This window comes from Chaetodon auriga, chromosome 8 (assembly GCF_051107435.1).
Source record: "Chaetodon auriga isolate fChaAug3 chromosome 8, fChaAug3.hap1, whole genome shotgun sequence".
In the NCBI taxonomy this organism is placed as follows: domain Eukaryota; kingdom Metazoa; phylum Chordata; class Actinopteri; order Chaetodontiformes; family Chaetodontidae; genus Chaetodon; species Chaetodon auriga.
Genome location: NC_135081.1, coordinates 27996951 through 28009450, shown reverse-complemented (window position 1 = coordinate 28009450; position 12500 = coordinate 27996951). Strand labels below are relative to the sequence as shown.

Here is a 12500-nt window from a genome sequence, read left to right as displayed (position 1 = left end):
GCTGAGGACACGCTGGTGGTGCTGGGACATGAACACAAGAGCTGAGGACACGCTGGTGGTGCTGGGACACAAACACAAGAGCTGAGGACACGCTGGTGGTGCTGGGACACGAACACAAGAGCTGAGGACACGCTGGTGGTGCTGGGACACAAACACAAGAGCTGAGGACACGCTGCTGGTGCTGGGACACAAACACAAGAGCTGAGGACACGCTGCTGGTGCTGGGACACAAACACAAGAGCTGAGGACACGCTGCTGGTGCTGGGACACAAACACAAGAGCTGAGGACACGCTGCTGGTGCGGGGACAGCTGGAGCTGAACATCCGACCGTGAAGTAAAGCCAACGAGTGGACTGAACCAGAGGACACGGGACAGGAGACAGTGAGCCAGGGATGACGCTGCAGAGGGGACATCCTGAAACTGGATCCCAGCACATAAACCCTGTGTGTGTGTGTGTGTGTGTGTGTGTGTGTGTGTGAGGACGCAGGTCAAGGCCGCCTGTGGAGGTTTGCAAGATCAGCAAAAGGCTGGAGGAAGTATTCAGTACTGAAGTACTAATACCACAGTGAAAATACTTTGAATGCTTAAGCTGAAGTGTAGCGTCCAAAAAGAGCGTCCACAGGTTCAAGAGAATCCGGTCAAAAAGACATTAAACGCACGATGTCTGCAAAGACGTGACCTCAAGGTTTGACCAGAATAATCTGAATAAATAAATAATAAAGCCTCAAAATGATGAACAAATATGAAAACTGTGTGAAGAATTCATGAAGCCGTGAAATGTTTCTGCTGCTGAACGTCAGAGTTCAGCCATGAAGAAGAAAAACCCAGCAGCCTGTCACAGATGGAGGACGAGGACGAGGACGAGGACGAGGACGGAGGACGGCTGCTGGCCAACATGGCCGAGGGCTGCTGAACCACACACACACACACACACACACACACACACACGTCATCTAACAAGGTCATACACAGAGTCAATTTAACTACATCACCAACAATATGAGCAGCAGACAGAACACAGGTCAGAGGTCAGAGGTCAGAGGTCAAAGGTCAGAGGTCAGAGGAGCGACAACACGTCCAGAACCTTTCAAACGAACTTTGTCGCGTCATCGGATCTGTCATCAAATACACACATTTAAAGGTCGAATCTTCAGCAGGAACCGACGAGCAGACAGGAAGTGAGACGGCACTGAGGGACGGACCGACGCGCCGCTGGACGGCCTGAAGAGAAAAACACAGACTGACGCCTGATTGGTCCTTTAAAGACCAGATTATTTCAGGTGGAGAAAAGCAGCCGGAACAAAACTGTGCAGCTTGACTTCTCCAGGAGACGCTCAGGACGTCGAGCTGTTTTCAAAGGGCGAGTCGAGGCCTTCAGAGGGTTCTGAACATCGAGCAGCGCCGTGTCCACGCCGTGAAGGCGGCCCGTGAACGTTGCGTAATCTCCTGAAAACAAGAGTCAGTGAAGGCAGCGCGGCAGGAATGCAGAGGAGCGGGTCTGAAGCCGACAACGTTGATTTCACAGCAGATTTCAGGTTTGTTTCCTCCCACAGAGCAGAGACATGTGCGGTGTCTCTCCCAGGGCATGCTGGGACACGCCGCAGCCCCCTGAACGGGACCATCTGGTCCTGACGGCGGATGCAGAGATGCTGCGTCGCCGCTCTTCATCTGGAGGATTCGTGGAGATCTGAAGGAGTCGAACGTTTGACGCCCAGACCAGGAGCGCCACGATGGAGGTTGAGTACAAATACTCTGTCAAAGTACTAATACTACACAGTGAAAATACGCCATGACCTGCATTCAAAGCTGACAGAAGTAAAAGTCTGTATTATCAGCTGAAAGCAAAGTAAAAGTACTCAGAGTGCAGTACCTGGATCAGGTGTTTACACGTCACCTGATCCTGGTTTCTGTCAGAGCAGACCCTCATCCAGACTGAGACGAGGTCTGAAGCAGGATTCTGGATCCAGGACGTTCACATGCACACGATCAGGATTCCCCGAAAACCTGATCCTCATTATACGTGAGGATAAACCAGACACCAGCGCACGTAAACACAGAGACGACGGACTGGACAACGTGTTGGTCCAAAGGAGGGGACGACACTTCCCGCTGTTCAGACGCTCTGATGTGGACAGAGACCGTCCCAGAAAGGTCCAGGAAGTCTCTGTCTCCGTCCAGCTCCTCACAGGCAGAGAAAAGCTGCTGCCTCTGTTTGATGGGACAGTAAACTGAGCATCTGTTGGGTTTTGGACTGTTGGACAAAACGAGACGTTTGTCTCTTTGCTTCTATGACATTTTACAGATGAAATAAATAAAAACAGTGGGATCGTCGCTCGTCGCAGCCCTGAAGAGAACAAGTGAAGAAGACTGTGAACCAATCAGGAGGCCAGGTCGTTCTGTCTGATCGATACCAGGAAACAGAGCAGCTGCAGACCTGAAGGCACCTGAAGGCACCTGAAGGCACCGTGTGGACACACTCTGAGGACAAGCGTCCACCTGACGGGAAACCAAACAGAAACCTCGTCTCTTCCTCAGAGACCCTCGTCTTCACTCATTCTTCACAAGAGCCGACACGTCTGGCAGTTATCTCAGGTAACCTGCCAGCACAGGTACGCTCCAGCGTTTGTGACGTCCTGTCCACCTGTGGACGCTCACACGGCGTCACCTGTCTTCACAGAGCAACCAATCAGAGAGTCCGGTCGTTTGAGGAGCTGAAGACGTTTGAAGGTGTGAAGGTTCAGCAGGTGACACTGTGACTCACCTGCACGTACTTCTGTTTGTATCCTTTACTGCAGTGTACAAATACTACTGCATTCAGACTGTTGCTTTAGTGCCAAAGTACTACCATCAAAATACACTGAGAAGTACCAGAAGTAAAAGTACTCAGTATGCAGAATGGAGGATTCAGAATGACTGGACTGTGATTATTGATGTATGAATGTTAACGCTGCTTAAGGTGGATCAATAAAGTTTTATTTAAATCTGTAAATCCACATGTAATGAAGTAAAAGTACAATATTTGCCTTAGAGCGGGAGTGAAGTACAAGTACCTCAGAAGTGTACTGAAGTGCAGTACAGGATGATCTGAGGTTCTCAAGCATCAGCTGAGAGAAGACGACCGACTGACGACGACACGGCGTCCAATCACACCGCTGCAGTCAGCTCAGCCACGCACAAATCGATCCATCGATCAATCGATGGATGGATGGATCAATCGATGGATGGATGGATGGATGGATGGATGGATCAATCGATGGATGGATGGATGGATCAATCGATGGATGGATGGATGGATCAATCGATGGATGGATGGATGGATGGATGGATCAACCGATGGATGGATGGATGGATGGATGGATGGATGGATGGATGGATCAATCGATGGATGGATGGATGGATCAATCGATGGATGGATGGATGGATCAATCGATGGATGGATGGATGGATCAATCGATGGATGGATGGATGGATCAATCGATGGATGGATGGATGGATGGATGGATCAATCGATGGATGGATGGATGGATCAATCGATGGATGGATGGATGGATGGATCAATCGATGGATGGATGGATGGATCAATCGATGGATGGATGGATGGATCAATCGATGGATGGATGGATGGATCAATCGATGGATGGATGGATGGATGGATGGATCAATCGATGGATGGATGGATGGATCAATCGATGGATGGATGGATGGATGGATCAATCGATGGATGGATGGATCAATCGATGGATGGATGGATGGATCAATCGATGGATGGATGGATGGATGGATGGATCAACCGATGGATGGATGGATGGATGGATCAATCGATGGATGGATGGATGGATGGATCAATCGATGGATGGATGGATCAATCGATGGATGGATGGATGGATGGATGGATCAATCGATGGATGGATGGATGGATGGATCAATCGATGGATGGATGGATGGATGGATCAATCGATGGATGGATGGATGGATGGATCAACCGATCTCACAGCGGCTCTTCATGAGAAAGCATCGCGGCCGTGTTCGATTCTTTCAGGCCAGAAGACGTTTCTGTTTGTGAGCTTAACGTTCAGCGTGTTGCTCGAGGACACGAGCATCGAACCGGCGACCCCGACGCTAACGGACGACCCCCTGAACCACGACCGCCATCATCATCGCGATGAAGAGTCAGACGAACGCTGAAGGTGCCGAGATGATCTGAAATCTCCAAAGACGCAAACGAAGTCTTCAGTTTCTGAGGAACGCTGGACGGCCTGAGGAACGCCAGGTGGCCTGAGGAACGCTGGATGGCCTGAGGAACGCTGGACGGCCTGAGGAACGCTGGATGGCCTGAGGAACGCTGGACGGCCTGAGGAACGCCAGGTGGCCTGAGGAACGCCGGATGGCCTGAGGAACGCATGGTTTAGTCTTTCGCTCTTATCTTGAAAAACAGGTTTCACTTGTGTTTTATTTTTGTTTTCATCCTTAAAAACCATCTTAACTCTGAAAACCTGCTCTGTTCATCTGAAAATCAGATCATGTGATGATGGTGTTTGTGCTTCATCCTCCAGCAGAAATCAGACACACAGACAGACAGACAGACAGACAGACAGGCAGGCAGACAGGCAGACAGGCAGACCCTCCTGAAGGCCTCCTCTGAAACACCCCACAGTCTGCAGACTCCGCTGAAGCTGATGGAGCTGATGGAGCTGCACTGCAACAAACAGGCCCGAGCACATTTAAACCTGAACCCCCCCTTTAACCTAACGCGGGTTCCATTATCGGACACGGCTCCGCTCCACTTATTTCAGTTAATTTCCAAAACAATGTTGACGACTTCAAACCGTCCGGAAATGGACCTCTCGTTAGTAAAGTCTGGGCTGTCCGCGTTGATGTGCTCCGCGTCAGCCCACCGTGTGACAGACGTTGGTCGCTGCGCTGCAACGAAACCAAACCCCCGGAGTCACCGAGCAGTCGGGTTCCATTATCGGACGCAGACCCGTTCCTATTAGGTTGATTTGTCTTACTTTGTTCGGTTTTGTGCGTTTTCCGGTAAATGCGACCGAAAGTCGATTTGACTGAACACCGGGGACAGCCTGTCCTCGTCCCCCCGCTGGAAACAGCGACGAACACAACCGAAATTTATTTTAAATTGACAAACGTGCCAGTGGGCGGCGAGCTAACGTGTCCCGTGTTCACACACGCGTTAAAGACGGACAGAAACACGCTGACGTCGCAGGATTTAACGTTGATTTTCTGACGTTAAAACGATTCCGGAGAGAAAATCAGAAGCGCTTCGGCGAGAGGCGTGTCCGATAATGGGCTCATCGCTGTTACCGTTAAACGACGTGCCTTTTGGCGTTTGTTAGCTCCCGTTTTAGCTAGCCAAACAGGCGGCTAGCTTCAGACGTTACAGCGGCCGGGACCGTGTGTGAGGTGAACAAAGTCGGTAGATGTGAGGTAAAATCGCTCGTACCTTGTTGTCTCTGCTGGTTTTTCCCACAGGTAACTGGAAGGATCATGTTTAGGTCATTCTCTCACATGTGACGTCCATGTTTGCTGTCTGCCGTGTGCAGCCGCAGCAGCCTGTCGAGTTACACACGACACTACTTATTGTTTCCGGTGGCAAACTTCATAATAAAGCTCTAATTGAGAACTTTCGAACTGAACAGCAGTGCCGGAGGAAGTGCTCAGATCCTTTAATACAGTAAAAGTACTAATACGATGAGGTGAAAATATTCCATTACAAGTGAAAGTCCTGCAGTGAAAATCTGACTTCAGCGAAACTCAAGTGTATTAAGGAAAACGTACTTCAAATATTGAAAGTAAAAGTAAAACGTCCCTGTGACTAATTCATTAATCTGACTGATTGTTTCAGTTGTGCATTTTCCTGTTTTGTGTGCAAAAACTTAATTTGTAAAGTGACTAATAAGTGAAATGTTTAGATGAAATAGTGAGAACAACATGAGGAAAGAGACAAAAATACATAAATGACAAACCTGGTCCAAAACATCTTCTTTTGTTTCAGTTGAATGTTGTCGTACATGAACCTGACAAACGCCTTTGAAGCATTTTAATCCAAACTGTTTAAAAGAACCCCACAAAGATAACAAATGTTAAATCTTAAACATGTAAAATTATCTCATCATATTATGGTCTAAATGTTGTTGCCAGGTGTGAACAACGTGGACGTTTTTTTTTTTTTGTTTTTTTTTTAACTCTGTCTAAAAACACAGCTGCGTTTTAAGATGCACTCTTGACAAATTTCAGAATTATCCTCAGAAAACCCATCGTGTGTTATCTTATAATCTAAATCAAAGTCAGTAAAACCTCCTAAATTCCCAGCTTCAGTTCTGAGGACGTGGCCTTGAGCGACGGCCTCCAGGAGAACATCAGTCAGATACAACTAATCAATATGTTTCATTCTTTCTTTCCAGGATCAATGAACATTCAAACCTGCTGCTGAAAGGCTGCGAGACGGCGTGTGAGGCGTGTGAGCAGGCTGATCTGGTCTCAAGAAAACACCTGAACCAGGTGGTGTCACCTTCATTTGCTTTATTAGTAAATTATCTTTCATGAAGGTTTAATCCATAAAATGCGACATTCTGATCAAGGAGTCGACTAACAGAGAGAAACCACAAAAACACAAATAAAGAAAAGTGGATCATTCACTCCATCACACCTGTTCAAACGCGTCAGACTCTGTGCTCTTATTATGAAGGCTGCGCGCCTCTGGTTCCGGTGTGATTGTGAGCGTCTTGATGCAGCTGCAGCTGTCAGTGACGCGCTGAATGAATTCTTGCTGTTTGTGGATGTTTGAACACAAACTGCAGGATCTTCATCACGATGATGACGTTCCGAATAAAAACAAGACTTCAGGTGTGCTCACGTGCCGCAGTAACCAATGAATATAAACGGTGTACTTCTCTGTGTACTACTGCCCAGTACACGGTGTTCATATATTTAATATGTTGCTGTTTGAGGTAACAACAAAGTAAACAGAAATACTAACATTTATCATAATAAACACGCGGTACTGCAGTATATTTGTACTCATATTGTGTTTATATAGATTTAATGCAGTCAGTGTAATTATACACAATTTAAACATGTTCAAGTGTATTTAAGCTAACCGCTAGCCTGAAGTGTATCTATGTAAACACAATGTACTGCAGTATTTTTACAATAATACTGAACTACTATATTTAAATAAATGCCATACTGCAGTACATACAGTATATTTACAACTGCAGTATTTATGGTGGAAAGTAACTACATTTAACAAAGTACATTTTCCTGATTACGCGTAAGTTTCACCAAAATAACAGTTTTTTTACAGTGTGCTATCAGTACTTTCACTGTATTTAAGGATCTGAGTACTTTCGAAATATGCTCAGAAATACTTCAGTGCAGTAAACGCAGGCACGCACGCACGCACGCACGCAGGCAGACAGACACACACACACAGACAGACAGACAGACAGACAGACACACACACACACACACACACACACACTGCAGCTGTTCCAGGTTTCATTTGTTTATTTTCTGTAAAATAATGTGAAGTTACAGTTTCTTTAAAAATCTCTCCTGTTAGCTGAGAAACATGTTCATATGTACAACTCGCTCAACATTCCCTGGTTATTTATCACAAGGTTCAAATAAAAATCTGAATAGAACAAAAGTCAATTTCTTATTCAAATACAAAGCAAAAGACGCAGACGCTCATTTTATTCTCTGCAGCCTAAAAACATGAACACTAACAATAACATTAATAATATGAGAGCAATTAATATCATACATCAATAAAAAATATGAAAAAATATGAAATATGGCCTTTAACTGATCCCCAGTCTGCACACGCGCGCACACACACACACACTCACGCAAAACCTCGCTGGTCAACAGCTCCCCCTGCTGGCAGAGTCTGGAACTGTATGTTAACTTATAACAGGTTTATTGCATAACAACTGTAAGATGCTTCTCACACACACACACACACACACACACACACACACACACACACACACACACACACACACAGATGTGAATTATGGGATGATTTTAAACAAATATTTTTTAACCTTCTGAGCGACGCCAGCTTTTATAAAATGAAAGTGAGAGTGTCAAAATAAAACGACGATGCTTTTAAAGTGAAAATCAGGTTGAGGAAAAAAGGAGGAAAAATCCCTTTAGGAGCCGAAATGAAGGACGTTTCCTCTCTGATTGGTCTTCAAACGTGTTGTCACTTTGTTCTGAAGTCCAGAGAGGACAGGAAGTGATGTCGTCTGTTTGACGTTAACTTCACTCCAAAAGCAGCTCAGAGAGCAGAGAAAACAGCAACTCTACATTCAGGGTACTTCTACTTACGTCAAGTACAAGTACACTGAATGTACTTGTAAAGAAACGCAGTGAGGACATGAAGAAGAAGGACCTTCTGTGTTTTAGATGATCTGACTGTTAACAAATGAGACTCTAGGGCCAATAAAGACGTGAAAAGTTTAGTTTTCGGGAATAAAAGCTGGAGAAATTGATGAGCTCAGCTTCCTGTCCACAGCACACGGACACCTGAGCGTGGACTCAACATCTGTCCAAACTGTCCCACACCTGAGCAGAGACTCATCATCTTCGTCATGGCTGCAGCAGCGACTTCCTCGCTGTCCGCCTGGAGTCTCGACGGCTGCCTGCGCCGAGAAGACTCGTCTGCAGAGACGAGGACGTGATTCTGTCCTCAGACCAAAGCTGACCGGACGAACTACAGGAGCCCAGAGAGGACAAGCTTCCCTCTGAGTGTGGGCGGAGCTGCAGCCTGGCCTGCCCTGCAGGGGGCAGCACTCACACTCATCATGTTCAGTCCTTAAATCACCTGTTAAGTCCCTCTCAGAACACCACCTGCCTGCTTCTCATTGGCTGTTACTAAAGCTCAAATCCAGCCAATCAGCTCCCTCCACACACCTGAGCGTCTTTCCAAGCACCTGGCCAGGTCGGTTTTTAGACCTGGAAACCCATTTCCATAACTTTCCAGACCTGCAATAACCTCTAACTTCTAAGGAAGTGCATTTTCAAAATAAGGGCACCGCCAACAGTCCAAACATTTAGTTTACTTTTCCATCAAACATTCAGCTGCAGACGGAAACTAGACCTGAAGCTTTCTACAGTTTCATCTTTTCTTTGTCAAATGGTTTTATTTTGATCGAACTTCTGCTCCTTTATTTTTTCATCTTTACAGTCTCCCTTTCAGACAGCCAGACAGCTGTTTGAACATCTGGAATAAGCCGAATAAAACCTTTTAATTTGGAGATTTCTGCTGCCATCAAACCAAACTTGATGAATGCAGGAACACAAACGTCGTCGCTGCTGACGGTCTCTGCTGCAGCTCACACCTTGTCGTTGTTTTCATGTTCAATCAAACGTGCAGATTTAAGGATCAACGAGCAGAAACGTAAGATTTCTGTTTTTATTGGCGTCTAATCACTGAAAATAAGAATCAATGTGTCTTTGTTACTTTAAAACAGCCTTCATGTCTTCTCCTCTCTCATCTTTACCTTCTACGGTAGCCCAGAGTGGACAAACCAATCAGTTCTCATGTGGCTGCAGTCTGCAGTGTCACCACTAGATGGCAGTGAATCAACACACAGCTCCGTCTTCAGGCTGGGAAACACTTCCTCCCTCTCCACCAATCACGTCAGAGGAAACAAACTAATCTCATGTTCAACTTTTATTTTGGAAAACTGACTTTCTGTGAAATTAAAGGGACATCTGAAGAAAATCCTTCAAATTGCAAATAATTTCCCGAACGCTGAAACTGAAAAATGATCCTCAGCACGAACGAAACTGTGACCTGAGGAACGCCGACACACAGCTGACGGCGTCCGAGAAGCGCCACGAATGACGAGCATCGACGGGACTGACGGCGGCGCGGCGAAGGACGACCACACGCAGCTGATTCCACCTTTCTGAATCTTAAATATATGTTTTCTGTCTTAAAGAGATTATCTGAGAAATTATTTACACACAGATTTTGAGCACTTTGGGTTAAAAAATAAAACTTTATAGTCAGAATAATATTAAGATTTTTTACCTTTGTTACATAAAAATATGTTGCTTTGCTCGGGCCCGGGGGCGGGGCTAAAACACAGGTGCAGCAAGTGCAGGCAGGGAGGGCGGGGCTAAGGGCTGTCAATCACAGTGACTGGGGTTAAAGGGCAATCCCACCAAAAAGTGCTTCAGTGCTGCAGAACACAACAACACAGGTGTCCTCCAGGACGCTGTGACATCACTGATGGGCGTGGTTACAGGTGCAACAAAGCACTGACACCACTGAGGATTATCATCAATCAATCTGCAGATTATTGTCTCGATCAATCAATCGTTTGGTCCAATTTACAAATCATTGATCAGGACAAACAAACATTTAATGGATCATCAGGACGGTTTCAGATCATCTGTTTTCAGATCATCTGCTTTCAGATCATCTGCTTTCAGATTATCTTTCTGATCCTCAGATTAGACGTCAACGAGTCGACTGGTTCCATCGTTAAAAAAACACTTTTCGATCTGAGCTTCTCACCTGTGAGGATTCAGCTTTGGGATTTGGACTTGTGGTCTGAGGACGCCCCCTTTCTGACATGATTCAGACCAAACGAGCAGAATAATCTGGATTAACTGTGACCTGCAGCTCCAGACCAGCTGCTGCTTTGGGAAACGTCCGTTCAGACATTTCTTGGTGGAATCGCCCTTTAGAAACTCCACCTGACAGGTGGATAAAGCTGAAGCCTGAGCGGCGACGGCAGCTGTCGCACAAACGTCTCAGCGGGAAAAAGACCTGTGACGTCACATGAAGACCTGGACCGGACTCTGACATCCTGATCCGGATTCAGCGGCGAGAAGCTCCTCTTCGCTCAGTGTCTCCGTCATCAGACGACACGTTCAGCTTCTTCTTTGAAATGCATAAATTCATCTGACGCGTCGTCGGCGCGCTCGTCTTCTTCTTCTGACGTTTGCTGGAGGAGTTCAGGCAGCTGCAGGTGAGCGAGGCTGAAAGTCTGAAGCTCAGATCAGGAGCACGATGCCGCTCAGGTACTCGAGAAGCTGAAGGCGTCCTGGAGCGGAGAGACGAAGCTGAAACCATCCAAACATCTGATTCACCGAAAACGTCCAAACAAGCAGCTTCCTGGACGTCCTCTCACTGCAGACCGGCCTCGACTCCACACGCCGGCAGAAGGTCGCAGGTTTCAGACAAACTCCTGCTGCTGGCAGCGATGAAGAACCTCGAATCTGTGATCAGACGGGACGCTTCCATGAAGCTTCGTTAAAGCAGAGCTCAGCTTTAAAACACCCGCTGAGCAAAGAAAGCTTCACGTTTCACCCTCAGACGGCTTCATCCGAAGGACTTCAAGGCGTCTGAAAGCCAAAAAATGAAAAAATGAAGTTTTATTTTGAAGCTTTTATTCGCAGAAAAAGCTCAAACGTTTTGCAGAAGGCGTCCGATGTGACCACAGAAACTGAAGGATTCAAAGCTGCTTTGATGGAACGTTTGCGTCGAATCATCGGCGGCGGTCTGATTGTTCTGAACACGCTCCTGAGAGGCTTCGTCCCGACCTTTAACCTGCCGTTCGTTCACTTCCTGTAATCTCTTCTGATTGGTGCAGACTCTCACGGCGTCGTCCGGACGCTCAGTTTGACGTCTGTTCAGTAAGAAGACGCAGAGCTCTGCGTCATGGCTACGTTCCTGTCAAAGTGGCTGGTGGAGCAGAGGGAACGCACTCTGCTGCTGGTTAGTTGACCTAAAGACATTTTGGGGCAAAACAGTCCAAACCAATCACACGTGGTCTTTCCTGCGGGTGGAGGGTCCCGCGTCACGCCTCCAGACCTTCGAGCGTCGCTGGTTTTTACAGACGGTTTCTTACTCAAAGCTGACGTCACGTTTGCGTTTTGGCGAGTGCGTTTCATCAACATGCAGATAAGACTCGTACAAGCTAATGCCGAAAAACAGAAGCATCTTGGTTTTCTTGACTTCAAGCATTGCGAGAGCGTTTTCAGTTAAGTGCCTTCGACGGAAAACTCCCCCTCCGTCAGTTCGTTCCGACCTCCGACAGAAACCTCGGGTCCTTCTCGCCGACAAAAAGACTCTGGGAGACTCGTTCAAACTTCGCTCTGCAGACCGTCCGGTCCTCTCCGCCTCCGTCCGGGTGGCCGTCTCTTCGCCGATTCCCGCCAAAGCTGCTGAAGCAGAGAGGCCGCGGGGTCACTTCAGCCGGTCGGATCGGAACGAGTCCTCCACGGCCGGGTCGGCCAGCATCAGGTCCCCGTCCAGCATGTCCAGAGCCAGCGGGTCCATCCTGAGCGGGTCGTCCAGGGAGAAGGGGTCCATCTCGAAGCCGGGGACGTGAGACAGAGCGCTGGCGATCTCTTTAGACAGACCCGGCGGCGAGTCGCCTGCAGGGAGGGAAGAGGGCGGACAAGTTGAGCGACAAAGAAAACAGAAACACAGAACAACAACACGACGTCTGATCAG

At 47.3% G+C, this 12500-nt stretch overlaps 2 protein-coding genes across 4 annotated transcripts in view; both read right to left on the bottom strand.

Annotated features, from left to right (window-relative positions):
• Positions 1–5585, bottom strand: part of dennd4b (DENN/MADD domain containing 4B) — a 36953-nt gene extending 31368 nt beyond the window's left edge. The window contains exon 1 of the mRNA XM_076738258.1: positions 5460–5585. The gene's annotated coding sequence lies outside the window, so the exon portion shown is untranslated. The remainder of the gene's footprint in view (positions 1–5459) is intronic.
• Positions 5586–7507: 1922 nt separating this feature from the next.
• The window catches only part of LOC143324317 (CREB-regulated transcription coactivator 2), a 31526-nt gene continuing 26533 nt past the window's right edge, over positions 7508–12500 (bottom strand). For all 3 annotated transcript variants that reach the window (XM_076736681.1, XM_076736682.1, XM_076736683.1), the window contains one exon: positions 7508–12421. In XM_076736681.1, the coding sequence (XP_076592796.1) occupies positions 12231–12421 (191 nt within the window). In that variant the 3' untranslated portion in view covers positions 7508–12230. The remainder of the gene's footprint in view (positions 12422–12500) is intronic.